General features: G+C 39.3%; 4 protein-coding genes across 5 annotated transcripts; 3 read left to right on the top strand and 1 right to left on the bottom strand.

Annotated features, from left to right (window-relative positions):
* The first annotated feature begins 2,228 nt into the window (after positions 1-2,228).
* Positions 2,229-6,866, top strand: LOC111318821 (uncharacterized). 2 transcript variants are annotated; one of them, XR_002693669.2, is made up of 4 exons: positions 2,229-3,013; positions 4,510-4,857; positions 5,270-5,349; positions 5,535-6,866. XR_002693669.2 is itself a non-coding variant. In XM_022921689.2 (3 exons), the coding sequence occupies exons 1-2, from the start codon at positions 2,332-2,334 to the stop codon at positions 4,818-4,820; spliced, it is 993 nt and encodes a 330-aa protein (XP_022777424.1). In that variant the 5' UTR covers positions 2,229-2,331; the 3' UTR covers positions 4,821-4,857; positions 5,270-6,866. The 2 variants fall into 2 exon arrangements, 1 of the variants encoding a protein (XP_022777424.1); XM_022921689.2 differs by having other exon boundaries at positions 5,270-6,866.
* A 2,654-nt stretch (positions 6,867-9,520) lies between these two features.
* Positions 9,521-12,403, top strand: LOC148729498 (uncharacterized). The gene is made up of 2 exons (XM_088762848.1): positions 9,521-10,371; positions 10,975-12,403. Exons 1-2 carry the CDS (start codon positions 9,675-9,677, stop codon positions 11,280-11,282), a joined length of 1,005 nt encoding a protein of 334 aa, XP_088618974.1. The 5' UTR covers positions 9,521-9,674; the 3' UTR covers positions 11,283-12,403.
* Positions 12,404-14,324: 1,921 nt separating this feature from the next.
* LOC148729497 (uncharacterized) lies at positions 14,325-16,513 on the top strand. The gene is made up of 3 exons (XM_088725158.1): positions 14,325-14,624; positions 14,704-15,439; positions 15,471-16,513. Exons 1-3 carry the CDS (start codon positions 14,404-14,406, stop codon positions 16,377-16,379), a joined length of 1,866 nt encoding a protein of 621 aa, XP_088581284.1. The 5' UTR covers positions 14,325-14,403; the 3' UTR covers positions 16,380-16,513.
* Positions 15,594-18,563, bottom strand: LOC148729496 (uncharacterized). The gene has a single exon (XM_088762837.1). It carries the CDS (start codon positions 18,411-18,413, stop codon positions 16,938-16,940), a length of 1,476 nt encoding a protein of 491 aa, XP_088618963.1. The 5' UTR covers positions 18,414-18,563; the 3' UTR covers positions 15,594-16,937.
* Between the last annotated feature and the right edge of the window lie 5,791 nt (positions 18,564-24,354).

Raw genomic sequence — 24,354 nt, 5'->3', positions numbered from 1 at the left:
TTTATTCGTCCTTATCCGAGAAGACTAGAATATCTATCCATTTTTTGATTATAGAAAGGTAGCAAATTCTCCTCACTTATTTTAAGACCATGAGTATTGGTCCGACCGGGGCTCGAACCCTCGACCTCCCGCACAACACAATCCGGCGCTCTAACCAATTGAGCTAACCGGGAGGCGGGTATGTCCAAGCATTGTGGGACATACCAACTTATGGGGAGAACCGGGAACTGCAAGCTAACAGAATCGATGCAAAGATAGTGAACCATAAAAGTAAGGAAGTAGCAGTCTTGGAGATGAGTTGTCCATGGATTAAGAACAGAGGAAAGAAAGATGAAGAGACGTAAGCATTATCAGTCCATGTAACGATCTCACCTTCCCACCCGTCCCACCCCAGGGAAGGACATCCACCACACAGTAATCTCGTGCGTGGGAAATTAACGTCTCCTACCCCTAACTCTGCAGGAGACGGGGCCTACGGTTTATTCGTCCTTATCCGACAAGACTAGAATATCTATCCATTTCTTGATATTGTAAAAAGGTAGCAAACTCTCCTCAGTTATTCTAAGACCATGAGTACTGGTCCGGCCGGGGCTCGAATCCTAGACCTCCCGCACTACACAATCCGGCGCCCTAACCAATTGAGCTAACCCGGGAGGTGGTTAACAAGAACGGTACCCTGGATGTACAGTCCAGCAGCACAATATTATATGGACGTGCTTGGAGGTTGGTCAAGGACTATGGAAGAAGGATTACGGAAGTTGTTGGGAAAAAAGACAAAAGATGTGCTACAAAACATGAAGAAGAAGTCTGTAGTTTCAAGTACGTTAAGATCATAACATGAACAGTAAAACTACAAAAGAAACTTTTGAAAGGTTGAACATTATAAGAACATTATATAAGCATGAAGTTTATTCCCACGTATGGTTATTAACTTGAAGGGTATTTTCAAACATTGGAGGAAATTTAAATATTGAGTTCCGTATATTAGAAGATTAATTGATTTATTTAGAGAATTTAATTTATAAGTTTGACAGTAACAGAACGTGACCTAGTTGGTGTTATGTATATTAATAATTGATTGTAAATTAGCGATGTTACATTAGTATCAGTTGTATTTTAATAATTTTCCATGCGTGCAAATAGGTTTTTATATTTTTTATAAGTGCGACGATGTGTAGTTTCCTAGGTTACGCTGTGCGCCTTGTGAAACTTTCTTTTCCTGGCATGCTGAAGTTCAATAAACTGCGTATAATAATAATAATAATAATAATAATAATGATAACAAATAGGGTTTGCCAGGTCGTTCTTTAGGGAACTTGATTAACATACAATTGACTTGTCGGATTGTGGTCAAATGGATTGTCAGACTTTAATTACGATTCTTGCTGCAAGAATAAAGTTTTCAATTCATGAAGCTATTTAACTCATCAGGCGAATGCTGCTTACACTAATTCTGATTCAAATGGCGGACATAAGAAATAATTGGTGATGCTAACCTAGAAATGACGGCTGTTGAAGACAATCACAGACTAAATTGTGCACTGAAGATGTTTTAATCTGGTGCGCGATCTTCTGTTAGTCGGTACAGCTGTAAATTATATAAAGCAGAAAGCTAGAGACTCGAAACCGAAACAAATATCGAATTACGAAAAGAAAATTAACAACACAAAAGCGACGACTCACATATTTTTGGGCATCTCCAGGCTTAAATAAAACGTCAATATCAAAAGGTAAAAGATGATCGAAGAAACAAACTTTCGCCTACACATAAAACAGCGCGCAACACAATTTTTCGAGCACATGGTAGCAAAAATCACGTGATCCGCACAAGGGGGGATCGGAGGGGCAAACTGTCCCTAACAACCGCTGTTTGACTTCTCGATGTTTTCTCAAACACAGTCATCTAGAAAATATTTATTGAGGTCGTGCGAAGGGGCAAAATATCAGACTAACATAATGCTACCATTCATGGTTCATAGTTTGGACAGTTTTCATACGGATTTGATCACTTTGGACGATAACTGACGGGGGCAGTTCTTTAATAAATAACATATGAATCAAGTCAATCAAATTTACTGACGGCATGCTTTGAAAGTGTTCTTTCATTGTGCTCTTCGCACCAGTGAGTTTTAAGATGAGAACGCTGGCGGTGATCACATTCTTAGATAAATTTAAAAGCTCCAAACGTGACACGCTATCGCAAGTAACGCATGACTAATTTTTTTTGAGCGACCACGCTTTCGTTCCCATGCATGTTGAACTGGGCTTGCTACTTAGGACTAACATTTCAGTATTTATTGGCACTTAGAAGAAGTTAAAGTGGGAACAATTATGATGGAAGATAATTCAACTGGCAATCAAGTTCTTGAAGACGCTGGAAATCAAATCAGAGAAGCTTGTGAGGTATTAGAACGAGAAGCAACAAGGCTTCGCCACGAGCAGAAAGCCATCGACGCCATGTCGAAAAAAATAGAGCACGTTCATCTCTCGTCGACTGTTAACCTCAATGTTGGCGGCCGCCGTTTTACGACAAGTCTTCAAACATTGACAAAAGATTCAGACTCGATGTTAGCTGCCATGTTCTCTGGGAAGTTCGAGGTTAAACCATCAGAAGACGGAGCTTTCTTTATCGACCGAGATGGGAAACATTTCCGGTTCATACTCAATTATCTTCGTACAGGAAAATTAACTTTGCCGGATGGAGCGACATTTCGAAAGGAACTTGCGGAAGAAGCTGAGTTCTACCAGATCCAAGGGATATTGGATGAGTTAGTGCCTAAAACGCCGATGAATTTCGAAGAATCAGTAATTCTGACGGATGAAGAGCACCGTAATGTGTTGAGAGGTTGGTTGCCTCCACAAGAAGGCAAGTGGCAGCTTCTGATGCGAGCTTCTCGAGATAGCTTTGCAGCCCAAACCTTCCACTCCAAATGTGACAATAAAGGGCCCACTGTCACCATTGTGAAGAGTGGAAGCAACATTTTTGGAGGATTCACTGAAAAGTCGTGGAACAGTGAGTATCATTGGTTAATCGTTACAAGGTTAAGTAGTGGTATTTCCGGTCGCGTTTATCGGCGTTAGAAATAAATTTCAATTTGAAGGATAAGACAAATGTTTGCAGGATGACAAAAAAGCGGAAATAGACAATGATAAGTGAACAACGGAGAAAAATGCGGCCAAGGATCTTTGCAGAAGATTGAATGTCGAGGAAATGAAAATGAAATATAACCGGATTTAGTACAACAAATTATCTTCAAAATGTTTGAAATATTGACACGCATTGCGAATGATAAAGTAACAAGACGAAGTATAACTGTCAAGAACTCGTTCTAAACGATTTTTAAAGGTGCACTATGCCTAGTTAAGGGTTAGCGCGTTATTTTTATGTTTTATTGAGGGTTAGAGTAAACAAGTTACAACATATCAGTTTTATAAACACAGAGCTGTCTATTAAGCACAGGAGGATCGACCTAGAAGGGTCATGTTACCCAGTGAGTTTGATTTGTGCATGAACACAGCAAGAATATGTAAAATGGCTCAATTTCTTGAGTTTACTGCTCGTTTAGTCAGAGTGTCTTATCTGAGGGCGTCCAATCGATAATTAAAGGATCGTTCGTGTGAACAAATGTTAAGCTATGCAAATCACCACTTTTGTCAACACTTCACACAGACCATTTGATAGGGTGCGGGAAACAATGGAAAATTATGCAGAAATTTTCGGCAATATTATGCGGAACAAAGTGACGATTATGCGGAAAAGACGCCAGATTATGCGGAGATTTCTAAAAATTAATAAAGCTGTTCCCTTGGCTTTTTCCAACGTATAAAATACACGTTCGCGTCTTACCAAGAATTTTAGTCCTTTATGACATGTTTGACCTTTTGCTGCCTTTCGTGGACAGGTATGTCTTCGTTCAAGCTAGTCCGAAGCTTAGTAACCAGCCATTAAATCGGACGAGGAAAACTGGACACCGAAAATCAGTATTTTAATACTATTTTGAAAAACAAAATTAGAACCCAGGCCCATCACCAGAAGATGCATGGAACGCCAAACGGTTTTAAATTGTTTACGAACGAAAGGCGTGTTTTCATCGCTGTTTTGGGTGAATAACTTCTTCAAAATGATGAATCTTTTCGCTATTTTTCTTCTGAGGATGGTAAGCAGTTTGCTTTCTAATTTATATATAGAAATTTTCTAGTTTTATGCGAAAAAATGCCCCAAGGATGCGGAGGATACGGAAGTAGGCGAATTATGCGGATCCGCACCACCGCATCCTGTCAAGGTCGCATTCACAGCAGTTAAGGACTCTTGAAGACATGAACAGTTTACTTCCCTTCTGGCCAAAACTGAACGGGAGAGATGCCTCTGGGAAACCAATAACACAATTGTGACATAGCTACTTTTTTAGCGGATGTCTTGATTTATCATGACGAAAATTCATAAGTATATTATTACTGTTTTATGATGCAAATATCAATTCTGAAGCGTTATCACTGACTTACAAACAGGTTTCAGCGAATGGGTAAGATGCTCACAAGCATTCCTGTTCAGCATAGTCAACCCTCATGGACTGGGTCCAACTAAAATGCCGCTCTTTCAGGAACACGAGTACTCCATCTACTGTGAACCAAGCTATGGACCTACTTTTGGTGGAGGGCCTGACTTACATATATCAGGAAATGCAAATAACAATACATCAAGTTATACCTACCTCGGCTGCAGTTATCAGTGTCCCACAGGACAGAATGCTTACACATTCCAGGCGGGAGTAAAAAATTTTATTGTGACAGATTACGAAGTGTTTGAACTTCACAGATGACAGACCAAATATTCTTTCCCACGTCAGAGACCACAAGGTTAGTAAAATGTCCTCTGAGTTGTAATTTATGTGACGGTTTTATAATCATCACTTAGAGATCAGCGTACCAGTTTTATATTTTACCGTCTCGCGAGCTAATAGGGAACTATTTCGCCTCAATCTTCACGTGACCAACTAATCACTGCACCACTCCCCCTCCTCTTCTCGCTTGATAAGCTAACAATCACCGAAGAAAGGGTCAACTCACAAATTGCGTCACCGCACTGTTGCTATCATATCTATTTGAACCAAAGTGCAGCGTTTGAGACTGACATCGAATTTATTTAGTCGTTCATGTGGCCAGGCCAATCTGCACCAAAGTTTAGGTGTCATGGATGTCGTTTTTGAAGATTTAAACGAAGTTTCCTTCTTTTGGTGGTAACTCTAACCTTTTTTTTTTTTTTTCGTAGTTGAAAACTGTTAAAGAGTGCCGTGTCCTTGGGAGCACGCATTGATTATGGCCCAATGAAAATGAATTCTTAATGAAAATGTAAGGTTTAATTACAAGGACAAGATATCCGGAGTATATAGTTCATTTTACTTCATTTCTGTGATTGTGTTTTTCAATTGATCGGACAGTATAGTTTTAAAATAGACTCCAAATGATCACCATTCTTATTTTCGTTTATTTTGAACTATGGCTGTACGTATCTAATGTAACTTTCTCTTTTTTAGAACTGAACCGCAGACTTAGACTCGCCAACTCCAGGTGCATGTTGGCCTGGAAACTGGAAGTGACATGCATCCCTTTTGATATAGAAATTTAGAAATTAGTGACTGTTTGTTTGTTAGTCATTTTGTATTAGTTAAGGCATAAGGTCTGAAATAATTATTTCTCGATAGCCCCTTTTAGATCTTAGCTTTAAAAAAATCTATTCAGTCATCCCTCGCGTGAAATACATTAACAAGTCTTACAACCTGACTGCTGTCGATGGGAACTGCAAGGTTTATTTTACATGCATCATTTTGTTGCAAGGTTTATTTTACATGCATCATTTTGTTGCAAGGTTTATTTTACATGCATCATTTTGTTGCAAGGTTTATTTTACATGCATCATTTTGTTGCAAGGTTTATTTTACATGCATCATTTTGTTGCAAGGTTTATTTTACATGCATCATTTTGTTGCAAGGTTTATTTTACATGCATCATTTTGTTGCAAGGTTTATTTTACATGCATCATTTTGTTGCAAGGTTTATTTTACATGCATCATTTTGTTGCAAGGTTTATTTTACATGCATCATTTTGTTGCAAGGTTTATTTTACATGCATCATTTTGTTGCAAGGTTTATTTTACATGCATCATTTTGTTGCAAGGTTTATTTTACATGCATCATTTTGTTGCAAGGTTTATTTTACATGCATCATTTTGTTGCAAGGTTTATTTTACATGCATCATTTTGTTGCAAGGTTTATTTTACATGCATCATTTTGTTGTAATACGGTGTTGGTCGGCCCGGCATTACTCTTGGACTGAGTCATGTCAGGCCGGAAGGTAAAATATCTGGGTCTCAGTCATGACGTATGGGCCCCACATGAATCTCAAGCCAAGCCATTTTCCCGTCTGACCCTGCCACAAAGTTAATAGGTACTTAGTATCCTCTCGATTTAACACGTTCTTTGTAAACATACATGTTTTATTTCAAGATTATACCAACAAATATTCTGTACTAACGATACAACCTCGACGCAAAACTCTCATTGATCTCTTTTCACTCTTCCCCCCGCCCCCCACCCTTCCCCCAACTGGGAAAATTTGTACTTACGCGTAAAAGTAGACCCCACGATTTCTATACAGGTGCGCCGTTAATCAAGCGTAATTCTCTAACTGACGCTGAAACGAATGAAAATTACTTTGTAATGAATCCTAAGGATTAACCTGACACAACACCAATAGCAGGCATCTTGTTTATTCATACAGGATACGGTGTGGAGCGTTACAAAATCATACTCAGTCAGATAAGGAAATGTAGAAATGAGTAAATAAAACATTTGAATCAAAGTTGACAGGGATGTCTCGAGCAGTTCTTGCTTTACGAACGAAATCTTAAAGCTTGCTTCAGAAACCATAACATTTTTGTCGAGATGAAATGCTTATGTACAAATTTGTTGATTCCCGTGTGTTACGTTTCCAAAGACAAACCTTACCATTGTCTTCTCATTGGAATTTCTTGATATTTACGTAACGTCGCCATCCTTAAGAGATTTTGGTTTAGTTCGTTATTAGAACAGTTTAAGAGTTAACTTTTTACAAAATTTCAGTTTACTGGGGTTTTTCGTCTTGTGATAAAGCAAGGTACCGGTTGAATTCAGCTTTTTCGTGACACGATGGGTGTTACGAAAACGAATACCCTCGAGAACGAAGACCGAAGACCCTGTAAACGGAAAACCGTAGAAATTACAACTTAAACACACATTAAACAGCAACAACGCTTAGTAATATAATACATTACACTTCACGCGTTTCTTCCTATTATTATCCGTATTATACAGGATATATCAACAAAGTTGAAATGGTAAATTGGCAACCGTAACGATTACAAAAGCTGACGTTTCGAGCGTTAGCCCTTCGTCGGAGCGAATAGAGGACTTGTGGGTTGTGTGTGCTTTTAAAGGCAGAAAATGGAGCTACGTTATTGGTGGGAACATGGCAACGAGAAAAACACGAATAAATTAGTGGAATGAAAAGCGTTCGTTGATCCCTGTGGGATTTAGACTGCCGGTTTGAAAGATGAGCTTTTGTTCAAGAGTTTTACGGCTTTCCGTGCTACCTAAGTGTAAGGAAAGACCGCAGATTGCAATATGTTGATATAATGATATGTTGCTTAGAATGATTAGGTAAATCAAAATGTCCAGCGACTGGTTTCGATGTGTCCTTGTCATTCCTTTCCACGTCTCGAAGGTGTTCTCGGAATCGGTCACCTAGTCTTATGCCTGTTCAGCGCCGATGTATATCTTTTTTCAAAAAGTGCAAGTTATGCAATAGATTACATTGGCGGAGGTGCACGTGAAGGTATCGGTGATTTTAATGGATCGTTTAGGTCCCGATATTTTATCGGTGTTGTGAATGAAAGGACACGTTTTGCATCGTGCACGAGCGCATTTAAAAGTGCCTGGTTGGTCATTAGTCTGAAAAAAAATTGCCTATGTTTTTGTCGCGTTTGAATGAAATGAGCGGGGGCTGCGAAAAGATAGTGCTAGTCTCTGGATCGTTTTGAAGTAATTTAAAGTTTTTAAGAATGATGGATTTAACTGAGTGGTTGTGAGGGTCAAACGTGAGAGTAAATGGAATGCGGTCGGAATCTTCCTTATGCGACGTTTGTAGTGCTGAATGTCGATCAATAAGTTGGGCGTGGTGGTAACCCGCTTTAACGACAGAAACAGGTTTCCATTGAAGGCAACGGTTTATGCACTAGTGTGTATTACAAACCTACAGACTCGCATAATTACTTGTTATATTCGTCTTCGCATCCATCTCACGTTAACAATTCCATTCCTTTTTCTCAGTTTCTAAGACTTCGTCGTTTATGTAGTGATGACTCTGATTTCCACCACAAATCAGAGTCAATGTACCAGTTTTTCGATAAACGTGGTTACCCTGTTTCCGTCGTTCAAGCGGGTCACCACCGCGCCCAACTTATTGGTCGACATTCAGCACTAGAAACGTCGCATAAGGAAGATTCCGACCGCATTCCATTCACTCTCACGTTTCACCCTCGCAACCACTCAGTTAAATCCATCATTCTTAAAAACTCTAAATTACTTCAAAACGATCCAGAGACAAGCACTATCTTTTCGCAGCCCCCGTTCATTTCATTCAAACGCGACAAAAACATAGGCAAATTTTTGGTCAGAAGTTCTTTTCAGACTAATGACCAACCAGGCACTTTTAAATACGCTCGTGCACGATGCAAAACGTGTCCCTTCATTCACAACACTGATAAAATATCGGGACCTAAACGATCCATTAAAATCACCGATCACTTCACGAGCACCTCCGCCAATGTAATCACAGGCCGCCCAAGCTCTGTCACAGGCTCTTTCACAGTGAATAATTAAAGAGTTTCTATAGTGGTTTAGTTAGACTTGCTTTTGAGCTCCGTAAATGTAAAGTTGTGTGAAATAATCAAAGAAATAAAGTCTTACCTTCGTAGAGAGTAGTCTGTGTTGTTTTCCTCGCGGTTTGAAGCCGTTTTGATGTGTTTCAGCTTGACGCCCTAAATTACCATGCATAAAATACGGGAAGGTCGGAAACTTCTGTTGACACATGCTCGCCAAAATCGCTCGAAAACAACACTTAGATACTTTCCCTCGAATCAAAACTCGGCAGCACGAAAGCTAAATAGCTGCCCTTTAAGTTCATCGAAAAAAATCCCTCAAAAGTCGGTTTGTCGAGCAACCAATCCAGCGAGAATTTCAAATTAACGGTCGTTCGGAATTCTTCTAATGCGTGGAAGGAACTTCTTGTGCAACTGAGAAACCGTTAATGCGCGGTCAACCTGGAACCTAGTCAAATCTCTCTCAACGGGTCCTCCCCATAGTCTTCTAATACCAACTCTTCACGAATACTAAGCTATCCCGGGTAAGAGGATATTTCTAAAAATCCATTGAAAACAGTGAAGATGGACAGTATCGACGATCTAGTCAGGTCGATGAGTTTACCCGGGGTACCTTGGTATGTGTGAAGAAACTATCAGCCTTACAGCCTCAATGTTACGTGACATCTTAATGTCACGTAACATTGTAGTGCGTGGAAAGCTTCCTAAGGAAAAATAACATTTATTCTTGTGATAGTTCAGTAGCGGAAACAAAACTATGAGTGAGGCAAATATTGAAGAAAACGACCAACAGCAAAATCAAGTCTTAGCAGACGCTGAAAGTCATATCAAACAAGCCTGCGATATGTTACAACGAGAAGCTGCAAGACTTCGACACGAGCAGAGAGCTATCGACGCCATGTCGAAGAAATTCGAACATATTCACTTTACCTCTACTATACAACTAAATGTTGGCGGCCATCGCTTCACCACAAGTCTTCAAACGCTGACCAAAGATCCAAATTCCATGCTGGCTGCCATGTTTTCAGGGAAGTTTGAGATGAAGCCTACTGATGACGGCGCTTTCTTTATCGACCGAGATGGAACCCACTTCCGGTTTATACTCAATTATCTTCGTAATGGAGAGTTGATTTTACCAGAAGGTGCGACATTTGTGAAAGAACTCGAAGCTGAAGCAAAGTTCTACCAGATCCAAGGGATATTGGACGAGTTAGTGCCTAAATTTCCGAAAAATTTCGAAGAATCAGTGATTCTGACTAATGAAGAGCACCGAAATGTGTTGAGTGGTTGGTTGCCTCCACTTGAAGGCAAATGGCAGCTTCTGATGCGAGCTTCTCAAGATGGCTTTGCAGCTCAAACTTTCCACTCCAAATGTGACAACAAAGGGCCAACTGTTACCATTGTGAAGAGAGGAAACAACATTTTTGGAGGATTCACAGAAACATCTTGGAACAGTAAGTAAATTGTTACAGGGTTAAGTATAGCCTGAATTTTCGGTCACAGTTATCGGCGTTAAAAATAAAGTTCAGTTCGAAGGACACAAAAAATCCGCAGGATAACAGAAAAGCGGAAACAGACAACGATAATTGAACAACGGAGAAAAGGTGGCTTAGGATCTTTGTAGAAGATTGAATGTTAAGGAAATGAAAATGAAATATAACCAGATTTAGCATAACAAATTATCTTCAAAATGTTTCAAATATTGACACGCATTCCAAATGATAAACAATATGAAGTATGACTGTCAAGAGCTCGTTCAAAGCAATTTTTAAAGGTGTGCTATGCCTACTTAAGGGCTAATGCGTTACTTTCATGTTTTAGTCGGGGTTAGAGAAAACAAGTTACAGCATGATTGAAAATATATCAAAATCATGTATGCGAACTGCGGTTTTAAGAAATGTACATGAAAGCAATCGTCGCAGTAATGAACACTGCAGTTGTGAAAATAAGGCCTGAAAAAAATTCAGGCCTGTACGGGATTTGAACCCATGACCTCCGCTCAGTCAAAGTGCAACATTTTAACTGATCATATTTTTGTTTCCTTTTTTCTGAAACAGGTCAGAATATCTACTTGTATTGCTCACAGTCATTCTTGTTCAGCATGGTGAATCCACAGGGGGTGGCTCCGAGTAAAATGCCACTTGCTAACAATCAGAGAAAAGCCATTTTCTGTTATTGCAGTCATGGACCAACATTTGGAGGAGGATTTGACTTACACATATCAAATGACGCAGACCTAAATGATTCAAGTTACAGTAATCTCGGCTACTCGTACCAGCTTCCCACCGGACACCAGAGCACATTCTTCACAGGAGCTAAATATTTTTGTGTGACAGACTACGAAGTGTTTGGAACGTACCAGTGACAACTGTCACAAACATTTGCGAGAGGCCAACAGGTAGAATTTCACTGACTCGAACGATATTCTGGGCTTTAATTTAAAAGGTTAACTTCTGTTTTCCTTTTCAAAATCTAATTTTTTTTTCGTCTGACCACAGCTGACTCAAAGTTCTTTACGTGAAATCTTATCTACAAAAATGTTTTGCTGACGGAAAAGAAGCCGTGGCGAGTGTACGAGAATACTGACCTTTTTTTATTTCATGCGTACTAGGATTGCCCCTCGCTCCTTAAGCCTTGTTTGTCTAAGTGTTTCCTCTTTCTTCTTTCCTCAAATGGTAAACACCATAGCGTACACTAAGAGTGTTTCACCAAGAGTGTTTCTGTCAAGGAACTATCGGCTGATAGTTGCCCCGCGGAAAATTGATGTTCTTAAAGCAAATATGCTAGTTTTAAGAACATCAAATTTCCAAGGGGCAACTATAAGACCGATAGTTCCGACACATAAACACTTATTGTCTTTATTGTTTACCGCTAAAAAACACACTAAATGCAGATCAATCAAATATTTATTCATGCGTAGAGCCTGTCACAAATGTCAATAGTTACATCTTCTTCGCTGACCTCGGTGAATCGAGTAACCATACTTATTACAACGAAGCCTGCTTGTTTAGTACAGAAAATGTTTCACGGATGAGTACTATCTATGATCCGGGTGTTTTCCGCGGACGGGCACTATCCATCCGGGTATTTTCCGCGGACGGGCAGTATGGGCTGATAGTGTCTCTTCACGCATGAACACTATCACGTTACGTGATCAATTTAAACCAATACGAATCGGAGAAAATTTAGTTGTGAACTATAATAAATCATGGATACACGCGGATGGTTGCTAAGCACGAAAGAAGCGTAAGAGTCGCGCGAGGCGTTAGCCGAGTGCTTAGCAAACCTTCCAGGGTTTCAAGCTCTGAGCAAGGCGGTTATATGGTGTTGTGGTATTGGGCGCGCAGTACAGTTAATAAAACGGTACAACTCTCCACGATGTATATGAAAAGTAGAATGTGTGTACAATTTCGGAGTCAAAATATTGTTTTATATGAGACCTATACACAATGAAATATAAGACGGCTTCTTGCCTCTTGAAAAGTATACAGTTTTTCCGAGAGCTTCAACGGCGCAATATGTACGCAAACCATATACTCGAAGCTTTAATCTTAGCCCTGTTATAAACACGAAATTCCCGCCAGCAAACCGTTCAAAATATTACTAAGCCCCATCCACACTTCTTGTGAAGAAATAATATATGCGCCAGCCTTCTGTGTCAGTAAGCAGATTTACCAGGAAGTTAAAACAAGAATGGAAGGACGCAGTGATGGAACGATGGATGGAAGGAGTGAAATCTAACGTTATTGTAATATTTCAGTTAGGTTTGGAGAAAACAAGCTGCAACATCCTAGTTTTATAAACACAGACGTTTCTCTGCCTCTCAGGAAGCTCGACATTGTTAGCATAAGGACTCTAGGACTGCTAGAGCCTTTCTTCCCCCTGCCTCGAGCTCCTTTCCAGATAGGAACTTTGTAAAAGCACGTCAGATTCAATATCCAAAAAAACCAACCATATCATTTGAGGGTTTATCAATATTTTCGAAATATTCTTATTTTCGTAGAGTAATAGAAGGATAAGGGATTATAGACAGTTTATTATCTCTTGTAAAAGGGGTCATGTTACCCAGTGAGACTGGTGCATTAACACAGCTAGAACATATATGTGATGACCTGATGTCTGAATCTGAGATAGTCTGACCTACAAAAAACGAATACGTTGGTCAAGAGATATTAAGCTATTCAAATGACCACTTGTCTCGACACTTTGCAGTGATCAAAAAATCTTGTACTCTGTCGATGCCTGAGCAAAATCAATGGTAATGAAAACTAACACCGCTCAATAGACTACAATGGTTAGAGCGCCGGACTGTCACGGAAGGTCGAGGGTTCAAGCCTCGGTCGGACCAACACTCAAGGTCTTAAAATAACTGAGGAGAATGTGCTACCTTTCTATAATATCAAGAAATGGATAGATATTCTAGTCTTCTCGGATAAGGACTAATAAACCGTATGTCCCATCTCCTGCATCTATCAATTAGTTGATTTGGTTAGGCAGGGGACATTAAAGAACCCACTCACGACATTACTGTGATATGGTCTGGCCTGTTTACTGGGAACTGGGAGGGGGGGCATGTTCAATTAAGTTTCCTTCGATTGATTGTGAACTGTTGATGCAGTCCGACCAAAATCCCCCGAAGAGTGCTGTGATGCGCAATTGATCATATCCAAATGGCACAGTTTGCGCAATATAAATATTAAATTATTAAAATATATTAACTGTAACACAATTGTGATAAAAACACTTTTTTCAGCAGATGTCTTGATTTCTTATTCAAAAAATTATATTCAGATTATTAGTGTTTTATCATGCAAACATCAATTCTGAAGCGGTGTCTCTGACTTACAAACAGGTAGCAGTGGATGGGTAAGATGCTCACGAGAGTTCTTGTTCAGCTTAGTCAACCTCAGTGGACTGGGTCCAACTAAAATGCCGCTTTTTAAGAGTTACAAGAATTCGATCTACTGTTTAGCAAGCCATGGGCCAACGTTTGGAGGAGGGCATGACTTACATATATCAGGAGACGCAACTGTCAAAACGGTGGCCAATTTACCATTTCAACTTTGTTGATATATCCAAATTATTTCGTTACTCCCACCGACGCAGCCCCAAACAGTTTCTTTCGAAACTATCAGCCTTTATTCATTTGTATTTTGATTGCTGCGACTACTAACTTTTGTCTTAGCATTTTTCAATCCACAGCATTCAGAACAGCGGACCATGCCAAGCCTCAAGAAACTCACAAAGGAGCTACGCCAGGAAATCGTAAGTTATCTTTTCCCTTTTCCCCCTATTAGTAAAGATCTAGCATTCCGTTTAGCAATTCTCACTTTCGCCAAAACTAGGTTTTGTAGCCACATAAACTTCATCGGTCGTTGCCTTCATTCTAAAGTTATTCCCAAGGGTTTTCGCTCCAATAGCTGTTATTACGTCTGAGCCAGCGATTCAGCAGTCATCACACGGGAACGAGGCTATTGGGTCAAGAAATGTTTCAAGAACTAAATCATAGGAAAGATATGGAAACCCACGAGGAATCACAGCCGAAATATGCTTTTTTTTCGGCTGAAGAGAAACTACAGTTGTTGAATGGTAATTGTCCCCGAAACATTACTAAACAGGTCTTAAGATCATGGTTGTCCTATCGAGTAGGAACCTCAAAAAACGGGAGTGCTTCTGCGGATGGAAACAAACGAGAACTGGTTCAAAGGTACGTAAAAATAATTAAAATATCATTGATATTTTGAGGATAGTTTTAGACGGTAATTAAAACCATCTTTGTTTTTCAGGGTCGTAAGCTATATTAAGAATGGCTGGGACGCGAATTTTACTGAAAAATGGATGCATCTGTCAGGAGAATCGAACGAGAACTTAAAGGAAAATTCGGCAAATGCTAACGAGGAGCCAACAGGGAAAGATATACAAAATTTCCTGCCTTCAACAACGTGGACCGAATTGAAAAAATGCAACAAACTGCCAGAGTTTTCTATTGCAAATATGATGAGCTACTTTATTACTAGGCGTGCAAGAGACGATGAAAGTAATAAAGACTATAAAAGCTTAAACTGCAAAGCTTTTGGTCTTTTCAGACATGGTCACGTCCAGAATATTAAGGTTGCGAATGAGGATGGCAAGTATTTTATCCAATGCGAATGCTTACCTGAGATGAAAAAAACTCTAAAATATAAGATCCAAATGACAGTAGACAGTTCTGGGGATATAATATATGGAAACTGTAATCCTTGTCCAGCTGGTAAGCCACCACTTGCATCATGTAAACATTTGGCAGCTCTATGCTTTGCTCTTGAAGAGTACATTAGACTTGGTCGTAGTCAAGAATTTCTTACCTGTACAGAAAGATTGCAGACTTGGAATCAACCACGAAAGCGAAAGCTGGAGGCACTCTCAGTATACGACATTGATTTCAGTAGAAAAGTTTTTGGCACAGAGAATTTAAAACACAATAAAGCACTGCACGATCCAAGACTTTGCATCTATAGAGAACCCATCCTCGGAGACCCAGGGGCTCTTCTGCCCTTAACTTGAAATCGCCTCACTGCCCCTGGGTCTCCGAGGATGTAGAGAACCAAGTACAGAGAAGGCAAATCAGACCTTGCTTCAAGAAATCTCGAGAGAAAGTCTAAATTGTGGATTTTACTCTATTTTATCAAAAGAGCCACTATGTCCAAGTAGTTTAATTGTCTCACCCATAAAGGAACAACCAATGTCATTGGAAGAAATACATGCAAAAGCTAAAAGAATTAAGTCAAATCTTTTTGTAGGAGAAAAAGAAAGAGAATTGATAAGCAGAGCAACAAAAAATCAAAGTGATTGTCAAAAGTGGTTTGAACACAGGAAAACAAGAATTACTGCATCGAAATGCAAGAGAGTACTTCAGAGACCAGACACAAGCCCCACTAAGGCTGTAAAAGAAATTCTACATCTCAATGACAATTTTCAGAGTAATTACATGAAACAAGGTCTTACTGATGAAGCTAATATTATCAAGTCATATGAAAACCTCTTCAAGTGCAACGTCTCTAAACTAGGGTTTGTCATTTCATCTACACATCCATTTTTGGGTGCAAGTCCTGATGGTGAAGTTGATAACAAATGTTTGGTGGAAGTCAAGAGAGTTTTTCCTGGAACAAAAAAACTGGCAGAAGCAGTTTGCAGCAGGGGAATTTGCAAGAGGACTGTTCATGGCCTGCTTATTAACACAAATCACCCATACCATTTTCAAGTTCAACAACAACTATTTTGTGTTGGTTTACAGTGGGCTGATCTGGTGATATCAGATCTAAAGGAAATGATCATAATAAGCATCAAAAATAATTTACAATTTAGAAGAGAAGTTATCCCAAAGCTTGAAAGTTTTTATGATAACTATATTGCTGTAGAACTTGCTTATCCACGGTTAACTTTAGGTCTTCCCAGGCTTGGAAAAGTATCAAGATTAATGTAACAGTGTACTTCAGTCTTTGTTAGAACTCGACATGACAGTGGAATCACTATCTATAAATTATTTAACTTTTGCATGATCTCAAAATTATGATTACTGATGTTGTGTTTTTTGAAATATATCGTTTTAAATATGGATATTATTGTCTCATTGACAGAGAAGTGAATTTCTATTGTAATAATTACTTTTACTGGTTGGAAACTGACTCCACTATACTCTTTGAACCAGCAAAACTTGCAACTTTAATTTTGCATGACATTAACTGATTTTCAATACTAACATGTAGAACATTTGAATAAATTTAGATACAATGCGCATTTTTTCTATTAGCCAGATAAATATGACATCTGCAGAAGATTAAATCTATCTTGATTGTTAACAGTAATAGATTATTTCAGATCAACTAGTGATATGAATATTTTACTCATTACTCTGTCAGTTGTAAATAAATTGTGTGCTGTCCTTATTGAAACACCCACCTAAAAAATATTGATTCTGTCTATAACACCAGACAATTACAAGCAAACAAATGAATGGCTCAAGAAAGATTCTGAAAAAAATTCATTTCACCAGAGGTGGCAAAAAGTTTGTGAACATAGCACAATTAAAGAAAATCATGTCAACCAGCCCATTCTTGCAGACAGTAATGGGAATAAAATCTAAAATGTGATAGTTTTTGATGCGCTCGATAGCTCTCTCTACATGGATTCGCAATGATGCAATTCTTCTTGTGTTGAGCATTTCTTGTTCAGTAAATTGTCCTGCCTCATTCATATAAGGTGGAACATTCACTTTAACCCCTTTACTTGCTAGTAATTCTTGGATATTGAATCCTCTGTCAGCCATCACTTCATCTCCATATTGAAGTTTATCCATGAGTTTAGATTTCACAGTTATCTCTTTGTCAGAGATAGACCCACCATAAAGATTAGACACAAAACAAACACTACCACTTGGTGTAATTCCAACTAGGGCCTTCAGAGTATTGCCGTTTTTATAGGTAGAGAAAGTGAGCTGCTGTGCTTCAGGATTAGTTGGTGTTTCAATGTACAATTCAGTTGCATCAATTATCACTGTTGTACCATTGTATTTATTCCTGAAGCATTCAGGTTTATGTGCTTCAATTACCTCCCTTGTTGGGAAAATGTCTAGCTCTGAGAATCTAAAATATATGAACTTTGTCCATGTAATGATGATTCGGCTCACAAGACTTTGGCAAATACCAAATCTGACTGCTACATCCTCCTCTAAAAGACCAACTTTGTAACGACACAGCAAGAGCAATAATTCATTTTCCACAGAGAGAGCTCTTCTTGGACCTTGCTTCTCTCTCTTGGGTGGATTCTGCACTAGTTCAGTGTTAGTGTAATTTAACTGTTTTGCTGCTTCTCTTCCAAGGAAATTAAGAACTGTAGTAAAAACAGCATAACTGTTGAAGCCAGTGTAGAATCTCATTAAATTATCGTTTTCTTTGATGTTGTCGATATTAAACAAACTTCGATTAAGCTTCTCTTCTAGTGTCTTTCTTGTCTCTCTCTCCTGTTTAAGTTCGTGTTCCAATTGTTTTACTTTCCCTTCCAATTCGTTGATAATTAATTGTAGAGACTGATCCTGACTATTGTCTGCTTCTTTTATGGACTGTCCCACTTCATTTGATTCTGTTAATGGAACGGCGTTAGCAATACTTTCGTCACTATTTAAGCCTGCAGTTTCTTGACGTTGAGTGGCCATATTCGAACGGTGTTGTGGGGCTTTTCTTTGTGTCTGAACTTTTGTAAAGCTGAAAAGAGTAGGCACAGCATCTACCTTCAGCCTTCCCCTTACGCCTCCAGGAGACTTTTGAAAACATTCTGGGGCAAAATGATCGCTACACAAAAATGAACTTTTCGTTTTTGGAGTGTTGGTTCTTCGTATGTTGATCAGCCATTTTTTTAGTCTTTTCGAGTCATTTAGGGGCAGCGAATGCCAAGAAAGGCCTTTACATTCAACCTTGTTACTCCTGTTCACACAGCCAACTGCTATACAATGCCTTACCATCTCCTTTCTTCAAAAGATTCGGAGAACTCAGCACTGTTTTTGTGAAATATAAATGATGACACAAAGAAACTCTAGAAAATCTAAGGTCTTGACCCAATAGCCTCGTTCCCGTGTAACGACCGCTGAATCGCTGGCTCAGACGTACTAACAGCTATTTTCATGCATCTTCATTCACCAAACAATACCACCACCAAATTCAATGCGCCCAAAATTCTTTTTCACGTAACATCATGAGAATCACCATTAGAGCTATGTGCCAAAAACGTAATCGCCTCACCGAACAAATCCTACATTGCCGCTCTGAACTTTCCAAAATCTGTCCAGCAGTTTTATCACAATCTATCCGCGCCAAAATTCAGGAAACTAATTCGAAACTTTTCAATCATTTAAACCAAATTAAGGCCCAAAAACTTGACCAACTTATCGGTCCCCAAATCGCTAACCACTCATCACCAGAAAACCTCAAAACTGTAGTTACCATTCCAGAAAACCTCTCACTTTCCGATTTAGAAAAATCCGTCCTCAGTAAGGGCTTAAATTTCGTTCCCATTTCTAAAACAACGGACGAATTCTCAATTAAACAAGACGTAGAAAAATTCCTTCGCCGTGTTCAATTAAAAGCCTTTTTTCACAACAAAGAGGATGATTCTAACACCTCGAACAAAGACACTTTCGAAACACTTCAGACTCGAAAGTCTAAATGGACTCCCCCAGAGGGCCAATTCGCATCATTAGACTTTTTTATCAAAAAATGCCGCCACGATATCAACAAACTCAATTTCAAACGTATTGCCAAATTTTCTAATCTCTCTTCTGAAGAGTGGTCGGCTCTAAAAAGTCTTAGAAAACGCAAAGATATAGTTATCAAAGCGGCCGATAAGGGCGGCTCAGTCGTTGTTTGGCGCACCGACCTCTACCAAAAAGAAGCTTTGCGGCAACTTTCTGACACCTCTTTTTATCAAAAGATCGACAAAGACCTCACTGCCAGCGATCAAAACTCCGTCAAGAATACGATCAACCAACTTATAACAAAACAAGAATTGCCGGCCACAGCAAAGAATCTCATCATAACCACTCCTAGAACTTCTCGTATTTACTTTTTACCTAAAATTCACAAACCTAACAACCCGGGTCGGCCCATTGTCTCGGCTTGCAGTTGCCCTACCGAACTTATCTCCAGCTATCTAGACAAAATTATGGCTCCCATCGTCAAAACTTTACCATCATATATTAAAGACAGCCAACACGCTCTTCAAATTTTTCGAGACTTTAATTTCCTTGGCCAAAACAAACTTCTTTTCACCATGGACATTACGTCTCTTTACACTGTCATTCCTAATGGCGAAGGCCTTCGGGCCCTTAAACATTTTTTTGATCAACGTACTGTTAAGGAACCTAAATCTGAAACACTACTACGCTTAGCCGAACTAGTGCTCACACTCAATTGTTTTTCATTCGGAAACAACTTCTTCAAACAAACCAATGGTGTAGCCATGGGCACCAAAATGGGACCTAGCTATGCGAATCTTTTTGTAGGTTTTGTCGAACATCAATTTTTCAGCCAATACAACGGGTCCAAACCTGAACTCTACGGTCGCTACATCGACGACGGTATCGGCGCTACCTCCTCTACCAGAGAGGAGCTCACTCAATTCATAACTGCAGTCAATTCTTTTCACCCGGCTCTCAAATATACTTGGGAAATTTCTGACAATTCTTTATCCTTTTTAGACGTCAAAGTTTCAATTGAAGGCAGCGGTTTATGCACTAGTGTGTATTACAAACCTACAGACTCGCATAATTACTTGTTGTATTCGTCTTCTCATCCATCTCACGTTAAGAATTCCATTCCTTTTTCTCAGTTTCTAAGACTTCGTCGTTTATGTAGTAATGACTCTGATTTTCACCACAAATCAGAGTCAATGTGCCAGTTCTTCGATAAACGTGGTTACCCTGCTTCCGTTGTTCAAGCGGGTTACCACCGCGCTCAACTTATTGATCGACATTCAGCACTAGAAACATCGCATAAGGAAGATTCCGACCGCATTCCATTCACTCTCACGTTTCACCCTCACAACCACTCAGTGAAATCCATCATTCTTAAAAACTTCAAATTACTTCAAAACGATCCAGAGACAAGCACTATCTTTTCGCAGCCTCCGCTCATTTCATTCAAACGCGACAAAAACATAGGCAATTTTTTGGTCAGAAGTTCTTTTCAGACTAATGAGCAACCAGGCACTTTTAAATGCGCTCGTGCGCGATGCAAAACGTGTCCTTTCATTCACAACACTGATAAAATATCAAGACCTAAACGATCCATTAAGATCACCGATCACTTCACGTGCACCTCCGCTAATGTAATCTATTGCATAACTTGCACTTATTGCAAAAAGATATACATCGGCGAAACGGGCAGAAGACTAGGTGACCGATTCCGAGAACACCTTCGAGACGTGGAAAGGAATGACAAGGACATATCTAAACCAGTCGCTAGACATTTTAATTTACCTAATCATTCTAAGCAACATATGGCAATCTGCGGTCTTTCCTTGCACTTAGGTGGCACGGAAAGCCGTAAAAATCTTGAACAAAAGCTCATCTTTCAAACCGGCAGTCTCAATCCCACAGGGATCAATGAACGCTTTTCATTCCACTAATTTATTCATGTTTTTCTCGTTGCCATGCACCCACCAATAACTTAGCTCCATTTTCTGCCTTTAAAAGCACACACAACCCACAATTCCTCTATTCGCTCCGACGAAGGGCTAACGCTCGAAACGTCAGCTTTTGTAATCATTACGGTGGCCAATTTACCATTTCAACTTTGTTGATATATCCAAATTATGTCAAAATATTAAGTGGCACCTATCACAGCTCCTCTTATCAGCGTCCCACAGGCCAGAATGCTGCAACATTCTTCGCAAGAACAAAAAAGTTATTGTAACAGATTACAAACTGTTTGGACTTCACAAATGACAAACCAAATATTGCTCCCCATGATAAGGGCCATCAGGTCATTAAAATGTCCTCAGAGCAGTAGTTTATGTGTTCGTACGTAAAAATCACTTATTTTAAAAGGCCCCTTGGAAACATCTTAATTACACTAAGCGCGCCAGTTTCACAAATAATCGACTTCTTCTTTCTTGCCAGCTTATAGAGAACCATCTCGCCTCGATCTGCACATGACAGACTTAATTTTATGCGTCATGGGTATTTCCTGTTTCTTTTATGTTTTTGCTGTGTTTTTTGAAAGATTTAAATAAAGTGTCCTTCTTAAAAAAAAATGTATCCTTTGTTTATTAATTTTTGTAATTGAAAACTGTAAATAATGTTTTTGTCCCTAAAAATACGCATTGAGGATGGTTTATTGAGATCTATCTGGCTGTGACCAAAAAAACTCTTCGTAGGAATAAATGTTCTACCCGGGTTTTGAGAGAATTTGAGTTTAATTTCTCTCGAGAGATTACTCAAGTATGGTGGCCCATTAACGCCATAGCATTTTTGGCACTTTTTTAAAAAATTGTTGTATTACTTTTCATTTTTATTATTTTTTTTTTAATTCTCTATTCAATTAAGGAAATACATAATTTTTATTTTTATTTCAAACGAACTACACAGCCCATTGACGCTATAACAAAAACAAAAACAAAAAAAGTTCATAGCCCATTGACGCCAAAGACCATAAACCTTTTCGGCCTCACTCTAATCCATCGTGGCGTCTCGTACAAGAAAACCAGATTGGGAAATGGACTTCGAGTTAAAAGACGATCTCGAACTGTACGTTCAGTGTAATTTGAGTCAATCAGAGATCTTAGATTTAATGAAAGTTCACTATCTCATGTATGCGTGGAGCCCAAGGACTCTTTCACGACGGCTTCAACACTTCGAGAAAGTCTTAACAACAGTGAGTGTATTTCAGGATTATTAGTTCAAGGTTCCTTCGAGTAATTAACGGGAGAAACCTTTAAGGAATTTTGGATTTTAAGGATGACAACATGGCGGTGGTAGGCTGCAGAGCACGTTTAGCGTTCTTACTCCTCGCCGTCGTGGCTTTCACCGCACGCTTAATCCAACGAAGAAACGAAAGTTTCTACAATTCAGCAGCAGATACTGAAAGGATATTTGAGTACACTCTGAAAGAAGAGGAATCGCATAATCACGGTAAATCCGCTTTCGTCAACGGCTAAGGACCCGAGGATTTTGTGGTCTCAACCTTTCATAAAAGCCTCGTCAAATACAAACATAATGGTCGTCGACGTTTCTCAAAGAGTAGAGTGCGATACTACTCGAACTTCAACGCTACCTTTCTCCTGACCTAATTTTACTTGCTGACGATATCGAAGTAAACCCTGGGATGACAAATAGTAGCAATGAAATCAAGAAACCCCAACGCAATCTAAAAATTGCTCATTTGAATGTTCGGTCCATTAAGAATAGAGAACACTACATCCTTGCGAAAGAACTCGCTATCAAGATTAAGGGCCTGATTACATGAGCCGGGCTGGCCCGGTTAGCCGGGCTGATTTCTTTTGTTTTCACGCTTTGGCGAACACCAAAACAAAAGAAATCAGCCCGGCTAACCGGGCCAGCCCGGCTCATGTAATCAGGCCCTAAATTCGATATCTTCACAATTTCTGAGAGCTGGTTGGACAACACCGTCACCGATATCGAAGTCGAAATTCCTGGATATAATATCTTTAGACTCGACCGGTTAACTAAGGCTGGAGGAGGTTTTTGTGCATTTGTCAGCGATAGATTTAAAGTTGAACGCTTAGATGATTTATCATCGATTTCACCCTTTGGTTTACGTCAGCTTTGGCTCAAAGTTCAAGTACGAAACTGCAAATCCTTTATTATCTGCATTGTTTATAGACCTCCAACTACAAGTTTGAACTGCTTTGATGAAGATTTAAGCAGAACAACCATCTCAGCTTTATCACTTAACAAGGACATTTACATGCGTGGCGATTTAAATTGCAATGTATTAAACCAAAACGATGCTGCCTCTCAGGCGTTGCTTAATTTCTGCACTGCATTTAATTTAACTCAAATGATTAATCAACCAACAAGAATATCGGAGACCTCCACCACGCTAATAGATGTCATCCTAGCTTCAAATACAGATTTAGTGAAGGAAGCAAGAGTATTGCCTTGTTCTATCAGTGACCATGATTTGGTTTACCTCGTACTCAATCTAAAGAAAGACCGACCTAAACCCGTACATATCACAACAAGAGGCTTTAAAGATTATGATCAAGCGGCCTTCCGAAAAGATATTAATGCTGACCCTTGGTCAGTTATCCATATTTTTGATGAGGTCGATGATAAAATTTATGCATCCCATCGGATATTTTACGATATACTTGATTCGTATGCGCCCCCTAAAGAGGTCAAGATACGGGGTCGGTCAAACCCCTGTGTTACCGAGGAAATTCGAGCATTAATGAAGACAAGAAACCAGCGGCGGAAGCTGGCAAGGAAAACTAACGACCCTTAAGCATGGGCTGGCTATAAAAACTTTAAAAGGGAAGTTAAACGTGAATTACGACTAGCCGAACATGAATACACTGAAACTCTAATCAGGAATAATCCTAATAACACGGGCTGCGTTTGGAAAACCATACGTTCTTTTATTCCAAAGAAGTCTGTCAATCGAAAGACTTACAGCAAAGAGGACAAATTGGTTGCTGACGAATTTAACCAATTTTTTACTTCAATAGGCCAAAATACGATCCATAAAATTCAGTCACTGGCTAATGAATGCAATTATAATCTTACGCAACCGTCTTTTGTCCCTAAGAGTTATCCCCTATCACAACAATTTACATTCAGGACTGTAGAATGCGTCGAAATCGAAGAAATCGTTAATTGAATGCCAATGGGAAAAGCTCCTGGAATCGATAAAATCCCACTACGTGTAATTAAGGACTGGACTCCA

This window comes from Stylophora pistillata, chromosome 6, assembly GCF_964205215.1.
Source record: "Stylophora pistillata chromosome 6, jaStyPist1.2, whole genome shotgun sequence".
NCBI classification, from domain to species: Eukaryota; Metazoa; Cnidaria; class Anthozoa; order Scleractinia; family Pocilloporidae; genus Stylophora; species Stylophora pistillata.
The sequence above is the reverse complement of the archived record's forward strand: the minus strand, read 5'-3'. Positions and strand labels throughout refer to the sequence as shown.